Source organism: Ambystoma mexicanum, chromosome 12 (genome assembly GCF_040938575.1).
Source record: "Ambystoma mexicanum isolate Mex_15411 chromosome 12, UKY_AmexF1_1, whole genome shotgun sequence".
Classification (NCBI taxonomy): Eukaryota; Metazoa; Chordata; class Amphibia; order Caudata; family Ambystomatidae; genus Ambystoma; species Ambystoma mexicanum.
In genome coordinates this window covers 622,320,492-622,346,100 of record NC_090936.1, presented here as the reverse complement: position 1 = coordinate 622,346,100, position 25,609 = coordinate 622,320,492, and the positions used below count along the sequence as shown (strand labels likewise).

General features: G+C 47.5%; 1 protein-coding gene across 4 annotated transcripts in view; it reads right to left on the bottom strand.

Annotated features, from left to right (window-relative positions):
* EEA1 (early endosome antigen 1) overlaps positions 1-25,609 on the bottom strand; it is a 1,786,886-nt gene that overhangs the window by 1,534,969 nt on the left and 226,308 nt on the right. For all 4 annotated transcript variants that reach the window (XM_069629072.1, XM_069629073.1, XM_069629075.1 and 1 more), the window contains one exon: positions 12,547-12,586. In XM_069629072.1, the coding sequence (XP_069485173.1) occupies positions 12,547-12,586 (40 nt within the window). The remainder of the gene's footprint in view (positions 1-12,546; positions 12,587-25,609) is intronic.

The window sequence follows — 25,609 nt, the reverse complement described above, 5'->3', positions numbered from 1 at the left end:
GCTTCTTGCTAGTGGAATGTTTTCTAACTAAATGTGTAAATAAATGTATATTCTTTCACCAAGAAACCTTGAGTAAGTGTTTGTTTGAACTACTATGATTGCAAGTCCTTTGGGTAACATCTTGTACTGCTGACATCCCTCTTGGAATAAGTCTGGCTGCTCAGCCACTGCTACCACATAACTGTGTAGTACAGGCTTGTGCCAAAGGTGAGATTGCGCTTACACCTGTAGTCTTAATTGTGTGTAGTGTTCCCAAAGGGTACTGCGTGTAATTCTGCCCAACACTGGTGGCAAGTGGTGAGGATAAAGTATAGTTATTACACACAGTGCTGCTCTTACCTTTGTTCAAATAACCCTCACAAGGCTAAGCACCACTAGAAAAGCAATTGTTTTATAATGCCTGATATGGATAGCTACAGACAGGAGACCTCAGACATTTTAACAGTTGATCAACTGAGAGAAACGTGTAAACTAGGAACCTCACTGTTAAAGGCAAAAAGAATGAATTGATAGAAAAGTTGTTGGAGTTTCAAAGTCTAAGAAGTAGGTCTGCTATACCTACCCCTACAGCAAATGTTATTGATGAGTTAGAAGAGGCAGAAGAGTCTCAAGATGTAGGCCCTACTGTACCTCTACCTGCTCTTAGACATTATCCTGTTGCCACAGGGGCCCTACCAGGTTCAATACAGAGTCCAGAGTGTGTCTCTCTTGAGAAGATGAGATTCGAGTTAGAATTCAAAAGGATCCAAGCCCAACTGAAAGTAAACATCAAAAACTTAAATTAAGGGACATGGAATTACAACATGCTCTTGAAATGAAGAAATTATCTCTTGAGAATGGTTCTCTGCCAGAGTCTTCTATGTCTTCCAGTCCTAAGAGGCCTCGCATACACCTCTCAAACATACATACACCTCTCAAACTCCAAACCAAACACAACCACAAACCTCTAGCGCAGCAAACCGCACGAACTTCACTACACTGCAACAAAAAAACAAAAACACACAGACTCGCACATCAGCACACGACGACTACCGGCCGCATACACCCCAGGCCCAGCCGACGGAACCACCGGGCTGAGGCTGCCAACAGCACATCACTGCAATCTTGCACTTTTCCAGCCTCCACCCACTAACCCACCCTCCCCCCCTCTTTCAGAGCCGCCAGAGCGCCAGGGGACCACTCCGGTGGTGATAGTGCGCGGTACAAATGACCTTTAACATTAACATTAACACTAAGAGGCCTCGCATGCCCAAAGATGCAATAAGTATGTATGAGGTTAAGCTTGATATTTTGGATTGGTTGGCAACTTTTGAATATAGCCATTGGATTCAGGAAATTACAGGGAATCAGCTAATTACTTGGCTTTTGTCTAGGCTACCCAGAGTTGCATCTGATGTTGTAATGGAAATGGGCACAATAGACAGGTTGGAGTATGAAAAGTGTGAAACTAGCTTTGATAGCTAGGTTTGGGAAAACTCCTTCCCAGTATCTGAAGAGGTTTAGAACCCTCAAAAAGCATGACAGTATCCCTTGGGCTACCTTGGTGTGTGAATGTTTGAAAAACTTAGATGGTTGGGTTAATCGTTACAGAGTTGACACTTATAAAGGTATGAGAAATCTGTTTATGTTGGAGATATCTATGATGCCTGGTCTCCTGAACGGAGACAGCACTTGGCTGACTCTAAGGAAATTGATCCAAAGAAGTTAGCAAGGGCTGCTGACTTGTGGGTTGCCAACAGGGCTACTCAAGGGTTCTGGGGCAACTCCGAAGAAGGATGAGGGAAAGCAGCACAAGAAAGAAAGAATTCCAATACCTCCAATCCAAATGAGGGCCACAAACATAAGAAGGGTAAGCCCCCTGGGAAACCGAATCAGGCTAGTGAAACCTCTGGTGCTAAACCAGAGGGAGGTCAGACCAAACCCCCATTCATAAAGACATTTGGTAAATGTTATGCTTGTTGGTCAACTGACCATGTGAAAAGGGATCCTAGATGTAAGGGTAAACCTTCAGGGATCCACACTGTCTCCTTAGCCTTCTCCCCAGAGGAAGAAGTACAAATGGCAAGTGGAAACTTTTACCTACTGGCTGAGGAACCCATTAAAGTGTCAGCCAGTGTTTGTTTAGTGTCCCTGGGTCTGTGGGAAAAACAGAACTTAGATACCTACAATTCCATCCCAGACAATACTAAAGAGTATTACAAAGACAGTGCTCTTGTGAATGGTCAGGAGACCCCTGCCATCAGAGACACTGGGGCCAGCATTACTGTAGTGGATGAATCTTTTTCCAAGGTAGAGGATGTTGCTAAGGCGCACAAATAGCTCACTAAGCTTGCTGGAGGCCCTGTCCATATGTTTCCACAGTTAACAGCTCTCATCCAGTGCAGTGACACGACTTTCAAGATACCTGTAAGTGTGCAGAGTGAAGTACCTGGGAGAGTCCTGTTGGGGAATTACTTAAACTCTTGTAGTTGTATCAAGCACCCCCAGGCCTCCCAGCAAAAGGAAACAGAAGCAGTCAAGGAAGGCCAGAGAGAGTACCTTAAGAGGCTCTCAAGGGGAAAGTACAAAGGACCCTATAAGCCCCCCAGTCCGCAGGACTTACTGACTGCCATTTCTAAGAAAAAGGAGGAAAGGGGGAAACCTAAAACCTCAAAGAAGAAGCCAGCTAGCACTCCTGTTCTACCTAGGAGGGCATCCCAGAGAGGACTGTCCAAAGTCATACCTGTGACTCCTCTACCAACTGAGGCCGAGGGTGAGGGTGAGGGTGAGGAACAACCTAGTGTGGTTGAATCAGCTGCTGAGGAATCAGAGCTGGAAAATGACCTTGCTCTTGTTGGAGATCTGGATCCTGCAGACCATCCTGAGCTGCAATCTTTACTGGCAGAAGGTGGACCCTTTAGGGCAGACTTCAGGAGAGGTCAAAGAGTGTCCTACTCTTGAAGGTCTTTGCCAACAGGCAGCTTCCCAGCTGGACGTGCAAGAGCCAGGGAAGCATAGGTTATACTGGGAAGATGGCCTCTTCTACAGTGAACCGACTGAGTCTACCCCAGGGGACTACAGAAGACTTGTAGTGCCTCTAGAGAGCAGACAACAGTTCCTACAGTAAGCCCATGAGATTCCTCTAGCTGGTCACTTGAGTTTCAAGAAGACTAAGGAGAGGCTTTCTCTGTATTTCTACTGGCCTAAGTTGGGGTCTGAAGTAGATACATTATGTAGGAGCTGTCACACTTGTCAGACCTCTGGTAAGAGGGGAGCCAGCCAAGAATGTGGCACCCTTGGTGCCTCTCCCAGTGGTGGGAGTCCCTTTTGAGAGGGTAGGAATCAACACGGTTGGTCCATTAGACCCTCCAAATTCTTCAGGCAACAGGTTAATCCTGGTTGTAGTATACCATGCTACTAGGTATCCTGAAGCAATACCTATGAGGACTATTACAGCTCAGGCTGTTGCTAAGGCCCTACTTGGTATTTTTACTAGGGTAGGTTTTCCGAAGGAAGTCATCTCTGACAGGGGGATCCAATTTTATGTCCCACTACATGCAGGCCATGTGGAAAAACTGTGGAGTGACCCACAAGTTCTCAACTGCCTACCATCCACAGACAAATGGATTGGTAGAGAGGTTTAACCATACAATGAAGAGCATGATAGGTGCTTTAGAGAAAACCCTTAGAAGAAAGTGGGACCTTCTACTGCCATGCCTTCTATTTGCTTATAGAGAAGTCCCTCAGGAGGGAGTTGGATTTAGTCCCTTTGAGCTTCTCTATGGCCATCCAGTTAAACGTCCCTTGGCCCTAATTAAGGAGGGGTTGGAGAGTGTTCCTTCCCCCAAGCCAGTGAGAGTCCCTGACTATGTGATAGGTCTCCGGAGGAGAATGTCACACATGATGACAGAAGCATCAGATAACTTAAAAGCAGGTCAGGCTCTGGTGAAACATTGGCATGACCAGAAGACCAACATGGTTGAGTTTACTCAACACCAGCAAGTTTTAGTTATGGTACCTACAAGGCAGAGGGCCTTACAGGACGAATAGATAGGACCTTTGAAAGTTGTGGGCAAACTTGGAGCGGTCAACTATCTGGTGGACTTAGGAAATGCCAAAGCCGCAGTGGCATACCCATTTGGGGGGCGAGATAACTCATTTCACTATATGCTGACAATGCCATTTTGTACCTTAGGAATCTGGAAATAAACCTGGGCCCATTGACGCAAGAGATTGCGGATTTTGGAGTGGCATCCGGACTCATGCTGAACCGGTCCAAATCCACCGTTTCTCCTCAATCGGGCTACCACGCGCCCACTTAACACTGAAGGGTTCAGGTGGGAACAGTCAGTTGTAATGTAACTGGGGATTAAGTTTAGCAGAGGGGCCCAATCATTACTCAGAGACAATCACTTGCAATATGTGCAGACCCCGACGAAGACTGTTAAGTGGTATAGGCTCCAGCTCTCGCTTATGTGTAGGGTTGCTCTTGCTAGAATGGTGGTAGTACCCAAGCTTTTGTACATATTCCAAAACATTCCGGTGTGGCCATGGGGGGGGGTGGGGGGGTGATTTCTTCCGCAAGGTGCGTACCCAGCTGATCAAGTTGGCTTGGCATCCTAAAGCCCAGCGCATAGGTTGGGATGAGTTAATACAACCCTGGGAGGAGGGAGGGGTCTGTCTACCGGATATGGAAGCGTACTTCATAGCGGCGCAACTATAATGTGGTTCAGTACTGGATGCCGGGTGCACCGTGTGCACCTCATGTGCGCATAGAGCGGAGATCAGTCAGACAATACTCCCTACAGGGGGTATTGATCTCAGGTAAAGTAGCGGATAGGTGTGGGATTGACCCAGTGGCTTGCACCGTGCACGCTTGGACGAGGGTGATGAAAAGGCTAGGGGTGGGACATCCCTTTGAACCTGGTATTTCACTGTGGCGCATAGAGGTTTTACTGCCGATGTGTGACACGGCTCTGGCCCGCGATTGGGAAGGTGCAGGGATTGAGCGGATGGAGGATTTGTAACCCAAGGGGGTGTTTGCGACGCAAGAATATCAAACAGGGTGGGGAGTGGACTTCGGGGCAGACTCCAGTACCTTAGAATGAAAGGCGCGATTAGGGAAAGGTACCCAAATTTCCCCGCCAAGCCGGACACCACGCCACTCCTACATTATCTCAGGAACTCCCCCGGCTGTCAGGGGCTACTGTCCTCTATATATAAGCTCATCATAGATGGCTCACAGAGGGAGTCCGCCAAGTGCAAGCGGCGGTGGGAGGAGGATGCCGGGGAGTCCTTTATCATCGAACAATGGAGGGTGTTATGTGGGGTCACACACACACAGGCGTTCTCAGCTCTAGGCTGCTATTGATACAACTCAAAACGCTTCACAGGGAGGGCGTACATCACCGCGGCACGGGTGCATAAGTATGAGGAGTCTAGGTCAGCCAGGTGCCCAGCGGAAATCATGCACATGATTTGGGATTGTGTACAGTTAAGACCCTTTTGGGAGAATGTGGTGAAGATGGTGTCAGATATGCTGGGGCACAGGGTTCAGTGTACACCAATGTGTGGGATGTTCGGGTGGTCGCCGGGGGTGCCGAGGCATTATCGCAAGCTACTGGCGACTTGAATGATACTGGCCAGGCGGTGTATTTTGATGAAGTGGACCAATGTGAACCTGCCCGGGGCCTCCAGGTGGCTGGCCGACTTGATCTGGATGAGCAATGTGGACAGGGACAGTGCTGCCCTCTGTGGGAATCAGAGTAAACCCAGGGACATATGGGGGCCCCTCACGGCTCATCTGTCAACGCTGGACACGGTTTCAACCTAAAAGGGGCTCAGCAGGGGAAAGAACTTTGGATCACCTGCAGATGCGGGGCTTCTGGTGTGGACACTAATCAACATGTCAACCCATGTGGGCTAACGGCTGTAACCTTTTTGTTTTTGTTCTTTTGATCATATGCTTCTGTTCATGTGTTCTGTATAATATAAGTATCGACCTGGAAGCAATACAAATGTGATTGGTTGATTTGATGATGTGAATCGGTTAATAAAAACATGTTTAAAAAATATATATATATATCTGGTGGATTTACGCAATCTAAGGAGGCTCCCATAGTCTTTCACACCAACCGTCTAAAAGCTTATGTCTCAAGACTAGAGGTGGGAGCTTTGCTTCTAGCTTCAGCTCAAGAGGAGGAGAGTGAACCTCTACCTGACCTACCGAGAGGACAGCATTAAATGAGAAAATAGAAGACGTCAATCTCTCTTCTAATCTGACACTAGAACAGGATGAGGGCAAGTTTCTGTTAAATCAGTTTGCCTCCCTGTTTTCACTATCACCAGGCTTGACCCCTTGGGGCCAGCATGATATTCTCACTGGTGACTGTTTACCTGTTAAAAGCAGGGGTTACAGGATGTCAGATCATGTAAGAACCCACGTAAAGGAAGAGGTTAACAAGATGCTTGATTTCGGGGTAATAGAGCCATCTTCCAGTCCATGGTCTAGTCCAGTTGTACTAGTGCCAAAGGCATGATCCAAGGAGTTGAGATTCTGTGTGGACTATAGAGCTCTTAATGCAGTCACAAAGACCGATGCCCATCCTTTACCAAGGACGGATGAACTGGTGGACAAACTTGGTTCAGCCAAGTACCTCAGTACATTTGATCTCACTTCAGGCTATTGACAAATAGCACTGTCAGACCATGCCAAGGAGAAAACTGCATTCTCCACCCCAGCAGGCCTCTACCAGTTTAAGGTAATGCCTGTTGGACTAAAGAATGCACCTGCAACATTCCAAAGGATGGTTAATCAAGTTCTGAATGGGATGGAGGACTTCTGCATGTCATACTTGGATGACATTGCAGTATTCAGCCCGTCTTGGAAAGAACATGTTGACCACCTAGGAATGTTTTGCAGGCTCTTGAGCAGGCCCATCGGACCATAAAGGCAAGTAAGTGTCAAATTGGTCAGAGTAAAGTGGTCTACCGTGGACATGAGGTAGGAGGAGGTGAAATCAGGCCATTGCCTAGCAAGGTAAAAGCTGTACAAAACTGGGCCACCCCTACTACTCAAACCCAAGTGACAGCCTTCCTAGGCCTCACTGGTTACTATAGGAACTTCATAGAGAACTATGGGACCATAGCTTCTCCCTTGAATGTGATCTCCTCACCCAAATTTCCCAAAAAGGTCAGGTGGAATGAGGAGTGCACTAAAGAAAGCCCTTTGTCAAGCTCCAGTCTTAAGAGCTCCTGACTACACAGTCTTAAGAGCTCCTGACTACAACCAAACCTTCACTGTGCAAACAGATGATTCCAATACAGGTATAGGTGCAGTTCGGAGTCAGCTGGATGAACAAGGTAGGGAGCACCCCATTTGCTTCATCAGCAGGAAGCTGAAGGAACCTGAAACAAGGTGGGCAACCACTGAAAGAGAATGTTTTGCAATTGTGTGGTCACTGAAGAGGTTTAGGCCATACATTTATGGATCTACTTTTGTGATTCAGACTGACCACCAACCCTTCAGATGGTTGATGCAATGGAAAGGGGAAAACCCTAAACTACTGAGATGGCCAATCAGCCTGCAAGGGTTTGATTTTTCCATTTAATACAGGTCTGGGTGTCACCACCAAAATGCTGATGGTCTCTCCAGGATATTTGACCGACTGGAGTAAGGAGATTCATCCAGGAGTGGATTAAATCCTCCTGTCCCTTAGTCTGGGGGGAGGACGAGTGTTAGGGAGAATTCTCAGGAACATGCTAATGTCCCTTACCTTTTGAGACCCCAAGCAACTTTTTTTTTTTTTAAAAGGTTTATTATTTTGAAAACAAATAAACAATACAAACCAAACTTGCAGCATTATTTACAATAGGCTTGTGAACATCAATTAACGCACATTACTGCTCCCCAAATCCCTCCCCCCTCACGAGCTTGTTTGCGTTTCTCGTTCTGTATTTGCTGCGTGTGGCCGGGTATCGCTTCCTTCCAAAGCTGCAGAATCCATTATTGTGCCAAACAGTCCTGTTATTAACACTCTCCAAGCCATCAGGTTACCTACATCTTCTTCCCCACACTTGCTACATGCCTCCTGCCACACTACCATTTCAGCCTCCGCCCATTTTTGCAAATCCCGCCACCATACCTCAACACGTGGCTTGTGGCACGGTTTCCAGCCCATAGCAATCCTTCTTTTAGCAAGCACATATGCCAGGTCCCTCAGTTTCCCAACATGTTTAGTATTCCGTGGTCTGGGAAACCCTCCCAACAGGCAGGCCCAGGCCATATCTATGTTGAGCGTGACCTCTTTATCCGCTAGTTTCCGTGCCACTTCCCCCCAAAAAGCTTCAATCACTAGGCAAGACCAGAACATGTGCGTCATAGCATCTTCTTCATCGCATTTTGGGCATGCTTGTCTTCCTGCGTTTACAAACTTAGATATTCTCTTTGGGGTCATATAGGCTCTATGCGTTATGTATAACTGAATCTGCTGTAATCTGGCGTTTCTGGACACCTTCTTGTGGTATCCCATAGCACGTTCCCACATCCCATCGGTCATCTGTGCCCCCACCTCCGCTTCCCAGTCCAGCCTCAAATGAATCAAATCCTTCCCCACCCGGGTCATCACCATCTCGTACAGTCTAGAGATCTCGTGCCCTCCTTCTGATATTTTATATATTGTTCCCATTAGGACGTCTGGCTCCTCCGCCAGTACAGTCTCTGGCCAGGTTTTACGAATAATCTGCACTAGCCTAAGATACGTGACATATTGGCCTCTGTGCAAACCTGCCTCTTCTCCCAGTTCTTCGAAATCTTTAATGATCCCCTCTTGCCATACATCTGTGACCAGCCCGACCGATTCCCAATAGGTCCTAATTATCATTCTGAGTTGGTTGTCTCCCCCAGCTAAGGCGACTAGCGGTACCTGTGGGGAACAGGGGTACGAGTTCTCCATCAGTCGGCATACTCTGCGCCACATCTTCCATCCAAGCAACATCATACCCGGGCGTTCTTTCATTCCAAGTCTAGGCACCCAGATAATCTCCTTTAGGTAAAGACCCCAAGCAACTTTGTTGGATTTCTAGGACTTACATATTTACCTGGAAAGAGTGCGAGCCTTTTTTCCCACCCGTTCTTGTATTTTGATGTGTGTTTTACTTTTGTATTCTTTGGATATGGAGTTTTAGACAAACTCCATAGACATCATCTTTTTCTTGTGCATCACACACCGCCTTCAGTGCAGTGGCACAGGGATGCCTTTCAGACTTCCCAAGGTTTAAATACCTTCTCTGGGACTGACTACTGTCTCCCAGAGCCTGTAAAGTAAAACTGACTTTGCTAGTCTTTTTAAATTCATAGACCCAGGAGAAAACTATCTCCAGAGTGCTGGAGGGGTTGCCTAGAAACCCCCATGTCTAAACATTCAAGTAACAGTCAAATGTTACCCTTTCCTCTTGAAATGGCTGATGGCAGTGGTTTTAGAACAAACTACCATGATTTTTCCCGACCACAAACACTGGTAGCTAAAAATCGGGTCAGCCATGTTTTTCAATATGGCGCCCAAGACTCCTCTGTAAAAACAGACTCCGGTCATCTTTTTTTGCCGTTTCTTTTAGGAAAGGTCCTTCTAGTGTTTGTCTCTGTGCGCCAAACTAGGTTTGGTCCCTCTTTTCGATGGCCTTTGGCGGACTCGAGTGCTGAAACCCTCCTCTGGCGCCCGAGTGTCTGGGGTGGACAGGATGTGAGGGAGGTGCCTGAAACTCCATGTGCTTAGTCTGCTAGAAGACCTGAATGCACTGTGGCGTGATTGGCTGGCTAACTGTCCGGCAAGGACAGCCACCCTGCTGGGTAAGTGGCAGCTAGGCTGGAATGAATGGGAGAAAACCGTCTTTGGGACTTGGAAAGCAGAGTCGACTACTGGAACGAAAGAACCGAAGACAAGCTGAAGGAAGACGACTGCTGCAACTCCTGGACCGTTGGTTTGCCCGGTGAAGCCCTGCTGCAGGTCTGAATTGCCTGAAACTCCCACGACAGAGAAGCCCCTTCAAGGACGACTTCTTCCCTTGAGCTGATGGGAACAACCAACTCGCAAGCCACCTGGACTCCGTCTCCATACTGGTCGAATTTTCTTCCGAGTGCTGTTGAAAACCAGATAGCCAGTGAGAAGGATACCAGTTTGTGGACTTAAAGGCACTCGCACCTTAAAACCGACTTTTAGCCAAGCTTGTGGTTTCTTCCTTGGACAGTGCAGGAACCTCCCAACATCCTCCTTATCCCCACGACTGAAGCTCAGGAACAGCGAGATCTGCAGGAACTGCCAACAACAACTGCCTCAGCTACAGCTTTTCTTCATCCATAAGGTACTGTGCAAATGCGGTGTGGCAATCCTTTCTGCCGCGGTGAAAGTTTGTGAAACTTTCCCAACTTTGGAGTCTTGTTCGCTGCTAATCCGACATGTAACTCTTTTTCTGGCAAACTACTTCTAAGAACATTGGCAAAGACTTAACCGTCTACTACCAGAACTGTGCTATTATATCCAAGACACTGAACCATTGACTTTGGTCCAGGCCTGTTGAATTAAATTGCTTCTTGTAGGGAACTAAACTATGTGCCCTGCCTCAAAGTAATTGTGCTTTGATTCTTATAACCTTTGTCTTTCTACCCCTTTTGAAAGATACTGAAGTGCCATTTTGCTCCCACTTCAGAGGAGCCTAACATGTTCAGAAACGTATTGGTTGTGTACTGTTGTGTATTATAGTGTGATACTGAGCTGCTTATTGCTAGTGGAATGTTTTCTAACTAAAATTAAAATAAATGTATATTCTTTTACCAAGAAACCTTGAGTAAGAGTTTGTTTGAACTACTGTGATTGCAAGTCCTTTGTGTAACATCTTGTACTGCTCACATCTGCTCAGCCACTGCTACCACATAACTGCGTAGTACAGGCTCGTACCAAGGTGAGATTGTGCTTACACCTGTAGTCTTAATTGTGTGTAGTGTTCCCAAAGGGTACTGCATGTAATTCTGCCTAACAAGGCCATCTACCTATGTCGAGCTGGGGGTAGTGTGAGGTGCCCTGGCCCTCGATCAATGTATATTCATGGGGAGGAAGTTACTGGTTCAGGCCAGGAGAAGGAAACTACACATCCAGGACACAAGGCATGCTATAGAGACACAAATGGAAATGTACTAGTTACAGGCACAGCTGAAGGGCTCCGAGGAATGGATAGGACATTACTAGACCCAAGTGAAGGGAAGGCATGGCAAAGAGAACAGACACCACTTCGAAGTCAAAAACTGAAAACAACAAACACATAGCTCATCATTTTGATTGTGACATTGGATCAGAGGGATTGTGCAGATTGATGCAATATCGGTTGATCTGGCCTCCCCCCCCCCCCCTCAATCCTGATCCGACTCCACACATAAGGATCAGAGATACATTGCATGCTTGTGGTGAAAGCTCTAGAACCTCAAGATGTTCCCTTGTGTCATCATGGGGCTTGTATGATGATGCCTATGTAAATAGACCTTTAACAGCCAACATAGCAAAAATTACAGCCACCATTCCCCCACCTCTCCTCCACACTGATTTGCACATGTTGAGAATGCTTTTTCCACGCACAGCAAACCCAGGTACACTCCGAATACTGTGGTTTCCCACATTTATGACATATCGCTCCACAAGGGTGCAGTAACCCTGTACTGGAGCAGGCACACTCATGATTAAAGAATTTGGGAATGTATGCATGAGGTGGACATTGCCACAATCCTGTTCTGCATTCTTCCAAGCAAAAGGAGTCGGATAGTGGATTTGGCCCACAGGGATTTGGCCCACACTCACAAAGGAGTTCCCACTGTAACCCCTTGTGAGTAACAAGCTACTACACTGGATAACCCTGGATGGTCGGGATACTGGGTGAACATATAAATCAATGTTTCACCATTTCCTGCAAACCTGAATCTTTCAAATAATAAAAATAAAAAATAAAAATTACAAAAAAAAAAATCAGCGGATAAGCACTGTGATCGATTATTGTGTTTGAACATTTCAGAACAGATGCAGGAATCATGTGGATCAGCTTCATTTGCAATTTGCCTTCTGCAAATATTCATGTTATGTACGTTTGCCTACTGCATGCACATGTCGAAGTTATTAATTGCGCTGAGGCATTTGATCTAACATTGTAATGTATGGTAATACAAATTCATTGCAAATAGTCACTCGCAAAACCACCAGTTCAAACTATTTAAATCCTGAAATGACTAATGTACTTGCTGTTCAAGGAGTAAAACGTGAAAGAATAGCCTTTGTACTGAAACTGGTGCATTGTCAAATATGAGGACAAAATTGTGTTCCTCATTGATCCTTAAGGCAAGCAGATTGCTTTGTGCCAAAAAATAAAGCAATTAAAAGGGCATACATAAAACAAATGCAGAGAAAAGTCAGATTTTTGATCAATGCAAACAGTTTTTTTAGGATGCAAATGGAAGCTTTAAACCAGGCTTCTCGATACACACAAACACATTAATGCAAATAAGTGCAGCTGTATATTAAAACAAATTACCAGTTGATGTAGCAGCCTCTATGCCATCAAGGGTTGGTTCCTTTAAAATAAATAAAAAAAGAGAAGTAAATTCGAGATCACTGACAAAACACGGTCTCAAACATCGAATAAACAGAGATGCAAAGTACTCGTTCTAGGATTTCCGCTCTAGCTAAACGCATGGTTAAGCACTCTAGAATCGATACGAAGATTGGTGAAAATGAAGCCCTGAGCTTTTCAGATATTGCTTCTGGGGAGCTAAAGAGCATCTAGGTCTTGAACACAACGTGTTTCAGCCGGGCCTTTCAAATGCCTGGAGAAGAGGGAGTCAGGGATCAGCGATGTGGTGAAAGCTCAGAATGCAGTTTAAAGTCAGAGGCACCGAACATGTACACACCCACTGTTTCCAACAAGATCCAGAAAATGTAATTGTAAACTGGTGCCTAGTTCACAAACTGCAAAACACCGCATTTCTTTGTCGCAGCCTGACTTTCTGAATAATACAAGTGCCTCCAGTCTAAATGGAAGCAGGTGCAAGGGTTGTGGGGGGACCAGGAGGGTAGAGAAAGGTATCCATGGACAGAGGTGAAGGAGCAATAATATATATGTATGTACAGATACCCAAGGTTGTCTGTATAAGCTCCACCACATAGGGACAGCCTGGCTCCTCGCAGGTCATCCACATCCCGAACTCCGATATACAGTGAGAACACATATCAACAGATACAACATACATATATCCAAACACCACAACAGAGGGACAGACAGACAGACAGACAGACAGACACACACACACACACACACACACACGAGCTAGCCCACCATTCACTGTCTGCAGAGCTGCTGCAGACAAGGAGCATATGGCGCAACCATAATAGGGCCCACAACAGGCCACATCCAGCAAGATTGGCATATGACACACCGTGGAGACTCGCATACAAAAAAGGCAGACTGGGTGGGCTGTATTACCAAATCCTTCAATAGAGTGCTCTAGACGGGACTGACGAGGGCAGTCAGCAGTGTTAGCAGCGAGCGCTAGTCGAGAGCGCAGTGTTTCTTCACTTTTTTTTCTTTGAGGTGTGTGCTGAGAGACGTGTGCCCGGGAAGCCTCTACTACAAAAACATTCCCCTCCGCGAAGCGGACCGCCAAGGGACTGACAAGGGACTGACAAGGGCAGTCAGCAGTCCGCGGGGAGGCGGCAGGGGGCCGGGCTACAGCTCACCTTCAGCAACAAAAACAGTACGAATAAATCGAGTGACTGCTCCGAAGACCCCGTCCACCATGGTTGAGCAGGCGGCTAGTGTCAAAAGGAAACCTTCAGCGAACGAGTCAGAACCGAGAAATCTACGAAGTGCAAAGCTGCGGTGCCCAGGGCTTCCAAATAGCCTGTCAACTTCTTCGGAGACACTCGAGCAGGTAACTGAGCGGAGTCCTCCGTCTGACTTGCATAAAAAGTTCTGCTCGACAGCTTTGCACATCAGCACGGATAAGCCATCACAGCAAACAGAAAGTGTTTTTAACTTTCCTCCTATTGAACTGAGTGGAAAGTCTGGGGAGAAAAAGATCACCATGGGCAAGGGGGCTTTTGACTCTAACACGATTAGTGAAATGCACCCTCCCGAAACTTTATTTCCAGCTGCATTCACGGGAAGCGGGCAACTCCAAGCGATCCATGATATGGATGCAGTTTCTTTGTCGGAAACCCACCCCTGCAGGGATTGGGTCTCATCCTAGCCCGCTCGTCATAGAGAGGGGGCTAGTTGAAGAAAGCCCTTGTTGGGCTGAACTGGGGGGATGGGGAACTCTTCGGGCCAGCAAATGGTGGGGAACAAATCAACATTATGATTCACACGGTGGGGGAGCTGGATGACCTGAAAACACTGCCGGGAAACGAGGGGACCCCCCTCCCACGTTTCCATCCGGCCCTTCTGCAAGCCCTGCCGGTTCAAGTTCGGAACAATGTATTACGCTGGAGAGAGAGGGGCCAGCCAAAGGTGTAAGTGCATTCTCGCTGCAAGGAGAGGACAGGCCCGTCGGCTCCCCAAGAATGCAACAAGACGATTTACCGACTCCGACCCAAAGCCCGTCAGTGCCTTACAAGCCAAGTATTGAGGCCCCTGTCATTTCTCCATTTGCTACCATTCAACCTCCGGATGTTTCACTTGAAAAAGGGAGCAGGGAGTCCTCTTCCCTACCGAAGACCCAGGGGAGCGCCCAGAAAATGCTCTCCAAAAGACCAGCTCGATTAAAAGCACCTTACAAAAGAGGGGGAGCGGGAGGGAAAAGACTACAGCAGCAGAATCCCGTAATTTCTATGACCTCTCTCAAAGACTTTTTTGGAAAAATAAAAACGCGTCGCGAAGGTCGTGGTCAGCAGGACTTCTCTGATGCTAAGTTGCTGGCTATAGTGGAGGACACCGCTCTACACTTATCAAATCTAATTTTACCGCTAAAACCTATGTCTCATGCGGAAGAACAGATTAACAAGAAGGCCCCTTTAAGCCTGTTCTCAGGGCCTGTAAAAGATCCTTCCGGCAAATCTCTATCAGGGCGAGAAGACGCGGTTGGACCCGAAGTCGAAGGTCGGATAGGCCCTGTAGATATGAGAAATCCTTCAGAGGCTAGAGCAATCCCCGAAGTGGTTTGCGGGGAAAAAGATATCGTCCAGGTTGAAGACTTCCAGGATTCCCCTTGGCAACCCATGGAGGAGCAGAATAAGGACACGCGGGGTTCGCGCGAGAGGAGGGGGGCCGCTCGTTTTACCACTGGCTTTCGAAGAGGGTGCAGTCTCTTCATCTAAATTGAACCACTCCCAGTGTGCACGAGACACTAACTCCCCCAGTGGAACTACAAAGCCTGGGGATGGAATTTCCATAGACAAATGTATAGGGATGGATCATCATTTGAAATCTCCTTTGCTTCCAAGACGGAAGAGTGAACTTACCTCCAAACCGATGCCGGAAACACCTGCAAAAAAGCTGGATCCCACGACTATTCTGTCTACAGTCACAATTGCTTTGGCTCCGTTTGGGAAGCTGTACGAATCTATCCATGAGACGCTTAAAGATCAAAACACCTTGATAGCTTTCATGCACACTAAACTTAACTATCTGGAAGGATTCGTATCTGCTCAACGGATTTGTTGCCACGAAACACAAGACTCTACAAGAGACATGAGATCTCTGCCTGGGGGCGGGGACCTGACCGCCAGCTCTGCGGCCTCAAAAATGGTCTCTTCAAGTTGCCAGGAAACTCAACATCGGATGATAATCTATTAAAAACAGACCCAAAAATAGACAAGATTGGTAATCTCTCACTTGGAGGGGAACGACTTTCCAATCCTGCAGGACCGACGGTTTCAATTGCCAATTCTACCATACAGCCGCCATCAAAAGCCGGGGTGGGCCTTATTGAGCCACAGGCGAAGGTTTCCTCCGGCAAGAAAAATGGCGCGGTGGCTTTTAATCTCCCGGATGACGGACAGATTCAACCTGCAGTGAAAGGAATCAATTTCGCCGCAATTAAGGTCCCATCGACCTTTGAAATCTTTCAGCACAAAGGATCCTCTCAACCGGCTCAAAGAAGAAAAAAGGCCCAAAGAGTAGCAAAACCAGCACCAGGACAATACAGGAGAGCTTTAAAAGTCGGTAAATGACTCTTCGCCAGTACAAAACAGAAAAGTATTTAAATTAAAGTCAATTGACAAAATTCTGGTGGAGTCCTCCAGCATGGAGTGTTCGAGCGAATTGGACTCAATTGATTTAATCGATCTAAGCACATATACTGTGGAAGAGGATGAGTCAGAGCTTCAGTCCTCCAACCAGCAAAAAAGAAAGAATCCGGAGACACGAGAAAACAGAGCCTTGGAAGAACCAAAAACAAAAGCTCTGCTCCTGGATTCGCCATCCATTACGCCACTGGCCCAGAATAAGAGAAATGCAAGCCAGAGTAGCATTTGCGCCTCTGAGGGTCAGAGACATAGTAAGGAGAAAGACCCCTACAAGTCTAGGAAGACTGGCAAACCCCCCCGACAAAATAATAGGAAAAAGCACTATAGTGATAATACAAGTGCCTTACAAGAAACAAGAGGTCGGGTATCGAACGAAGAACGAGATCGAAAGGAGAGAACAAAGGCTTTAAGAGCCTCCCCTGTTGGACAAAAAGTGCATTACAAACCTAGAGTCCACGATCATAGGAGAAATGATGGAGGAGCCTTGACGGGGGACAGCTGCGGAAGGATTCTTTGGCTCATGGAAAAAAAGAAAATACCACCAGAACTTTCAAACTCCAAAGGGTTCAAGAAAAGCATGATAGCTGGACCCTGAATCGCAGGGCCTTAGCGAAACTATTCAACAAGATCCACCTTTCGCAAATTAATATTACAAAAGAAAGCAACATCTTAGAGCCAAACCCCGACGGAAGAAAGGACAGCTCTCATCTCAACATAGATTCAAACTACATCCAACAGCAGATTTGGAGGGCAAGGGAAAAATATTCAAACTGGGATTTGAATTATCTCATGTTGCGGAAGGAATCATCACGGAAAAATCACCGCAAGAGCTGCCGCCTCTGAATCTGATAAGCCCCATGTTTAAGGGGCAAGACTATGGACGCCAGAGGCCTGACTACCAAAGGAGAAGAAGGCATGAATCGCGTAATGAAGAGGGAGGCTTAATTGGTACTGGTAAGAAGGAGTTTATACCCCCACATAAAAGCAGCACTCAGCAAATAGCCCCTGGAAGAGGCAGAAAAGAGACTGCAAAGGATGCAGAAATTAATCTTGTACCATCTACTCGTCGAATTTTTCAACTAGTGGAACAATCACAGGATGATCTAAGGTCACGTAGGTCAACCCTTGCTGAAAGACAGACCAAAAATCTTTTTGACCAAAAAGGAGACAGGCTTGAAGTCAGTAGGGGACAACAAAGAAGAAAGTAGCCATCACAAGGACTAATTACAGACTTCTTTGAGGATGATAAGACGAGTATGGTACGTGATCCTGCTTCTTTAAAGCTAGGCTCGTGGAACACCAGGGGTTTTAAGCACCTGACTGTCAAGTCAGATGTTGACCTTACAAGCTTCGATGTGTGGTGCCTACAAGAAAGATGGCTGAGGGAGAAACCCACGTTAGATGGCTACCAACTGATACATTTGCCGGCACGTAAAGAAAATAAGGGTAGACCCAGATCAGGACTTATCATTGCCATTAGATCGGGAAGTGGTCTCTACCTGATAAAGGTGCTCAAAGCAACAGAGTTTATACTTGCAATAACCATCGCATGGGGCCCCACCCTAAATTGCAGGGGAAATGACTCTTAGGTTGAGATACTGCTGGTGAATACATACTGGAACCCGAAATGGGTGACCAGTGATCATTATATGATACAAATGGAGACTATAATTGATGATCACTTAACAGCGAGCAACTCCAGTAATATCATTCTGGTGGGAGATTTGAATATCGATCTAACTAAAGGCCTAAACTTTCCGGTGGGGAGAGCCCGGTGATGGACAAATTTAATAAAGTCGAGAGATATACATAATCTCCTCCAGCGACCAGTTCCTAAAGAAGACCATATCCCCCACATGGGAGCGAAAAAAATCAAACTGCTATCATCGACTATATTCAGGTCTCACATAGCTTTTTAACAATAAAGGAATCGTTTGAGGTGATTAGGACCCATTTCAGTGACCATAATATTTTGAGCTTTACCTGGTCCTCACCAAGACTTGAAGCTCGTTACACAACTTCTAACCTGGAAGTCAACCAAAGTGGTACAAGGTTGAGGCTGCCTGAAACAGCAATTGTTCAGCTGACACGGTTGTACGTGGAGGAACAAAGTAAGAAACTAACCGGGGTCTATGTATCGGCAGACTATGTTCCAGTCCTCTCAATATTTGCCTCCACGAAGGGAAAGAAGTCGTCGTCTGCAATCCCACCCAAGTATGTATTCAACGCACAGCTAGTTGAACGTAGAAAATGGGTGAGAAAATTGAAACGGGCAGCGGCAACTTCTAAGTCTATACAGAAAAAAAGAAGAAGCAATTTTGGCGGTTAATAACTATAAATCTTGGCTAAGGACATCTAAATTCCTGCATGCTCAAGAAGATGCTGAGACCATGCTACGCACCATTTGTGGAAAGAATGCGCGGGACTTTTGGTCCCTAATTAAGGGGGATTCGAAAGTGCTGAACCAAGCTTTGCAAAATTCAATAAGTGACCAAACATGGGTATCTCATTTCAATGATCTTTATGGTGACCTAGCTTCATCTAAAAATCCTCAGACAACCAAACGAAAGAGCTCCTGGGCTATTCCAACTGATCTTGAGACGATCCAATGGAAAATCAAAAAGCTTAATGGTTCTAGAGCAGCGGCCCTGATGGCATTACAAATTTTGACCTGAAAAAAAAAATCTGGAATCTTGATCCGTCTTCATCAAAGAGGTATTCACGATCTGTGTCAAGCTCTCAGAGATTCCACCGTCGTGGAAGAAGGCAATTGTGGTGCCAATTTTTAAAAAGGGCTCAAAAGACAATCCTTCGAACTATCGCCCCCATAGCATTATTGGACACAATAGGAAACCTTTTTGGGGCATTGGTCTTAGACAATCTACAATCCTGGATATCTACATCAGCCCTGTTTGATCCACTACAGGGGGCTTTGTGAAAAACATTGCGACGACTGCAAATATCCTGGCAATGAGCACACTGAAAGCAAAGGTATTAGAGGGCCGACCTAAAATATACATGGCATTTATTGATCTGGTACAGGCCTTTGACAGAGTAGATAGAACGCTACTGTGGGCCAAATTACACCACCACGCCTGTCCTTCTGAGATCTTGGATCCAATAACGGCCCTCTATTCAGAAACCTCAATGTGTGTGCGCTTAAATAACTTGGGTCGGCTTTCTTCTTGGATCAAGACAGAGAGGGGTTAAACAAGGATGCCCACTGGCCCCGGCATTGTACAACGCCTATATAGCGGACTACAAGGACTATGAGGATAGAGTCCGCTCATTCCCCCCGACATTGGGAACAAGTAAAATATCAAGGCTGCTTTATGCACACGACATTATCCTCATGGACCTCACCCCTATAGGCCTACAGAGGCAGATCAACAACCTTAATGCATACCTCAAAGAAAATCAGCTCCAGATGAATCTTGATAAAACCAAAGTAATGACTTTTGGAAAGACGCCCCGGGACGTGGAGAAATTTGTCTGGTCAGTGGATAATAAACAGCTTGAAAGTGTAACCAATTTCAAGTATCTTGGCATCATCTAAAATAAAAGTATTAAAGAAGTCCCAATGCAGGAAAACATAATGAAGAAAGCTCGTCTCCTCATAGCTCAGTCGTGTGCAGTGGCGAATAAATTTGGGCGCTTCACACTATTACCAGTACTGACCTTCTATAGAACGAAGGTAGTACCCAGCCTGACTTATGGAGCTGAAGCACTGCCAAACATACCAACGAACTTCTGGGCAAGAGTAGAGGGACTTTATTGGAAAAAGGTCCTCAATCTCCCACAGTCTCTTCCAATTGTACTTATAAGGAGGGAGCTGTCGCTTCAATCTTTCAGTTCTATTGTGGCCCGAAATGAAATTATGCTTTACCGCAAAACTTTGTTACCCTCTCCGCCGCTGATCCTGAAGGAAATACATCAGGAAATAATGTCAGGATCGTGCAAAATGTTGTCGGATTGGTCACTAAGGATACAAACTTTGCTACACTGGGCGGGTAGTTCCAGCGAGGAACTCATTATCAATCCTGTAAAGGTAAAACAGCGTATTATGGAAAGAGACTGGATCGATACGCTGGACAAGGCTTCGGCTACGAAACTGATACATGATTTACCTTTGATCTGGCCGAAAGTCAACTCTCTAAAACCTTATTTGTCAAAATGTCCTGACAAGAAAGTTCGAGAGTGTTTTCTGAGAATTCGGTTGAACATCATACATACGAAGGAAGTTTTTGTCAAGATGGAAACAGTCAGAAGAAACATTTTGCAGATTCTGTCAGCTCCGGGAAGAGGTGGAAACTATTAAACATCTGCTGATGAATTGTCCAGGGGCGTTGGCTTCTCGCACATTACATCTCGGGCCCTTGTTCAGAAATTTACATTCTTTCGATGAAGATGAATGGTGGTGTCGACTAATCAGTGGAGAAAAGACGACTTGGGTCATCGCAGTGGTGGTTTTTTTTCGAGATATTGGTTTAATTATTCAATAGAAAAGGGACAGCAAACGCCCACGCTGCTCACACCGTTTGGTCTTGTTGGAGACACCAAGAATGTTGCATTCAAAAGAGACTTTGATTGAGAATCAAATAGGATTTTCTGGTTTTATCTCTTCTTGTTATTTAAGGGAACTCATCTTGTAAAAATTGTTTTAAACAATTAAATCAAGTGTAAAAAAAAAAACTTTTAAAAAAAAAAAAGAGTGCTCTATGTATCACTTTTCCTTTCCCCATTATGCCAGAAATCAGAATAAGTACTGTCACAGGGTTCGCCTGGGACCAAGAAGTACGCCAAGACCAAATGCTCAAATTCAACTTTTATTTAAGACAGAATTACAAATCAAAGTGAAAAGGGTATTCTTTCCAACAAAATGGTCAGGATGGTTCTTCGCCTTGGTTTTAAACCAGGTATTTTCTCTCCCCCAGGAGAATCCCACAATGTCCTCCCCAACTCTCCAGAATCACAGGGATTTAAATGCCCTTCCCTAGCCTTACGTTCCAGAGAGATTTCTCCACCCCTTTGCAGATTATCTGGGAGTTGCATGCTTTAAGGTTTCCCGAACCTTTCTCCTGATGCCTCTAATTGCAGGCTAACACCTCATCTGTATCACTCTCACCACCTGTTTTCACCTCTTCCATATCACTTTCGGCCCCCGATGGTATCACCTCCTGCCCCCTCATGACTGACCAATTCCTTCAGATGAAGTCACCTCATCCTGCATCCATGATCTTACCTACTCCTCCTGGCTACCACACTCTTCTCCTGATCACACCTCTGACTGACTGCCATAGACTTCCCCATATGTTCTCCTTTCCTTTTGCACCCTTGTTCTTCCTACTGCCTCCCTCAGTTCCTTAACCCCCACACCCCTTCCATGCTTTCCAATGCATCACCTCTTCAGCATCTGCTTTCTCGAATCACCAGCAAGGGTTAACACAATGGCGCACTCTGGCGTGCCCCCCCCGCCGCCCCGCGAGTTACACTTCATGTCTTCATTTTTGTATTTTTTATTTGTATTTTATTGGTATTTGTATAGTGTTTTCGCCAAAGCACCGCACAGTAAATTACATTAAAAACAAGACAATAGACTTCAAGATGGCCGCCAACAGGAGATAGACGTGCCAAAGCGCTCCGAAGCATTCAGATGAGATAAGCGTTCCCACCACCTCGCAAAATAATCCGCGTTGGCAGGGTCTCTGCGCTTGACAGGAGAAGACAGCCATCGGGCGTCCGGGAGGAGAGCAGCCCGCGCCGGGATCAGGAAAGCCCCTGGGCTGAAAGCAGCGACAGAAGGGGCCTGCTTGAACGGGGGGAGCCCGGGGCTGCCAGCGGCTCCCTGGTAGTGCACAGCGGGTGGACCCTGCCTGTGATTCGGCGGGTCCATGGAAACGTGCCGGACCACAACCACCAGAACTGGGGAGAGTGTGCGAGTGGAGGAGCTCACCAGGGGCTGGCGCCGATGTAGAAACGCGGCCGCCCCCACGGAGGGGCCCAGTTTGCCAGCGGAGTGCTTGGGCTGAGAACTCGGGAAGAAGGGATTCACCTGAGCGGGGGGTCCCCCGTTGACAACGGTGCCCATGGGGGGTGCGGAGCCCGTTCGGGAGACGGACGGGAATGAGGTGGAGGACCGCGGCCCCCCAACACCTGAGCAGGAGGAGCAAGAGCGCACCGCGGGTTTTGCGGCAGGCCCGGGAGAGAGAAGCGAACGGGGGAAGCCGGTGGCTTTAGCCACCCTCAAGGACAACGCAGCCCTCTGGAGGGGACTCCTCGGAGTGGGTCCCTGGCACGGGTGGTGTCCCCCGGTTGCCCGCAGTGAGATTTGGCAGCACACCGGAGAGTGGATCTGCGGCAGAAAATGTACTCTGTGTGGAGCAGGAGTGCAGGAGAGTCAGGGACTGGGGGTGGGCCCCGCGGTGCCAGCCCGCATCTGGGGCTGAGTAGCTCGGTGTGTGCGAGCTCACCACCCCACACTCTGGAAGTCACGGGAAACCTTGGTGGAGCAGTGAGTGTTAACTGTGCTCACAATTACCAGCTCTGTGTTTGGAACTTCAGTGCCTGCGATTATAAACAAAGCTGGTTCTCCTTTGATCATAACTCACAGACTGGTCCTGGACTGTCTTTTGGGCTACAACTGGGCGGCATGGCAACGGGGGGCTCTGCATTTAGGGAGGCGGGCTACAGGAGTGGAAGATACCGGGGCCCTGCTTCCCCTCTGCCTGGCATTGCGAATCCCCCGGTGAGTGGCGAATTAGGAGAGGAAAGTTACCCTAGCAGAGAGGGTCATAGCCGCGGATAAGAGTCGGGCGGTGGGTTCGGGGTGCAGCTGGGAGCAGAAGCAAGTCAAGATTTAAAGCTGTGTGACTGCAAGCAGAGTGGAGGACACCGGGGAGGAGAGGCCCCGGGGGTGGGAGGTGGCAGGGCGGGAAGCGCGGTACTACAGGTAGTCCTAATTAAAGAGGAGCCCCCGCCCTACAGTGGACCATGTCCTCAAAGAATAAAAATAAACAGCCCAAGTGTGGTCTTTCACAAACAGACCCTAGGCACCCTGACAACCTTGTGGGAGCAAAGAGAGGAAGGCGACGAGCAGACAGATCCCCAGGAGAAGAGCGGGAACTTGGGCCCCCTCGGGGGGTATGCCATGCAGGCCCCGATGTCACGACAGGACCTCCACATTGAAATCTTAACACGCCAGAACAACCTGGTCAAAATGTTCCAAGACCAAATTCAGCTGCTTAGATCGGATATTAATCTGGTGGTGGCGGAAATGAAGCAGGAGGGGGGCCACCTAGGGGAAAGAATGGACACCTTAGAAAGAGGCCTGCAAGAGGTGGACAAAAAGGTCACGGAGAATAGCGAGGCGATTGAAAGAATTAACACGGCAACAAGAAATCTGGAGCAGAGGACGGAGGACTTGGAAAATAGGTCAAGGAGGGTCAATATTCAGGTGAAATCGCTACCAGAGGCAGCCCACGATAAGGTTTTAAAGGAGACATTGCAGGACATATTTGCGAAGCTACTGAATGAATCTTCCCCAGAATCAGTGGAGTTGGACAGAGTCCACAGGGTGGGCCGTCCCAACAGTCGAGCTAAGGCTAGACCAAGGGATGTATTAGCGGCATTCGCCAGGTATGCACAAGAAGAGGCAGTTCTGAGAGCTGCCAGGCAGAAGGAACCCCTAATCCATGACGGCCATACAATAGAGTTCTATCAGGACTTGGCCAGCAGCACTTTGGTGAAGAGACGGCAAATGAACCCTATCCTGACCTTCTTAAAAGCTAAGGGGATCAAGTATAAATGGACCTTTCCCTTCGGCCTCCTCTTTGAATGGCATGGCGGCCAAAAAAGGATAACATTGCTGCAGGAAGGAGCAGACCTGCTTCATCTGGAGCTAGACCAAGATGAGACAAGGAGGTCGTCGGAGACGTCGCAGGGGACCGATCACGCACACAAATCTAGGGCCTGGGCTTGGTCTACGGTGGGAGAAAAAAAAAAAGGAGGAAACCTACTTTTGTGAGACCCCCTGAGAGGGCAGAGAGGAGGGAACAACAGAATGGAGGGGGTGACACTGCCAGCAGGTCGTCCCCCTGAAGGTAAAGCTCGGTATAAAAGGGGTGGTGGGCCTCGAAGCTATTGTTAAGGCAAGGAGCAACAAGGAGCAAACATCTTGGAGGTGGTAAGGGAAGTGATTAATTTAGGGGGGTCTGGGAGGGTTCTCCCCAGTTGGGTAAAGGGGGGCGAGGGAAGAGTTGGGGGATGAGGGAGGAACACGGGCGAGGAACTCCAGAGCACAGGAAGGACAGCATTATGGCTCAGAAGAGGCAGAGCAGGGAGTTTTTCTGACAGGCGGGAGACACAGGGGGCAAGAGGCCGAAGGGGGAAAGCCTCACATTGGAGCGGCCCTAGAAATGGGTGGCAATAAGAGGTCTAGCTGGGATCTAGTCAATTCAAATGGATGACCCATAATGTGCAGGGGCTCAACTCCCCCCCTGAGTAGAAAAAAGCTGGAGAGTTTTACGAAGAAGGAGGGGCCGGACATATTGGGTCTGGAGGAAACGCCTCTGCTATATAAAGACCAAAAGAGGTTGAGAATTAGGGGCTTTGACCAAATTTTCTAGGCCTCAGCGGTCAACAAAACGGCAGGAGTGGCCTTAGCACTTAAGAATTCGGTGCAGAGAGGAGAGGAGTGCATAGTCCGGGACAAGGGGGCGGGGGGGCAGATACCTCATTGCGCGTGGGACATACTTGGGGACGATTTGCACCATCGCGGTTATATATGCTCCAAACACAGGACAGGAAAAGTTTTTGAAGCAATTCCTTGAAATTTTAGGTGAAGTGGCAAGGGGGTCCTATGGTGATCATGGGGGACTTTAATTTAGCTTGGGACGGGGCTCGGGACAGATCAGGGGAGAGGGGAGCGGGCATGGTGAGAGGCATCTCGGCGGATGTGCGAGAGAGAATGGTGGGGTTGGGCCTGAGGGACGTGTGGCGGGAGGCACGGGGGGGATGAGGCAGGTTATACGTTTTTCTCAGGAGTGCATGGCACCGAATCTAGGATAGATTACATCTGGGTTTCAGCGACCCTCTTGGGGCAGGTCAAGGAAGTAGAGGTGGGTCCCCTTGGTATAGCAGATCATAAAATTCTTACTATGCGCTCAGAATTAGGAGAGAGGAGGAGGGGGATTTGGAGCTTGACATACCCGGCGGCCCTCATGAGAGATCCGGTCCTCAGGGAGGAAATAGAGGGTAAAATGGAGAAATTCATGGAAGAAAATAGAAAAAGGGATACATCTGAGGGGATAAGATGGGACGCGTTTAAGGCCTCTATCAGAGGCGAACTTATTGCG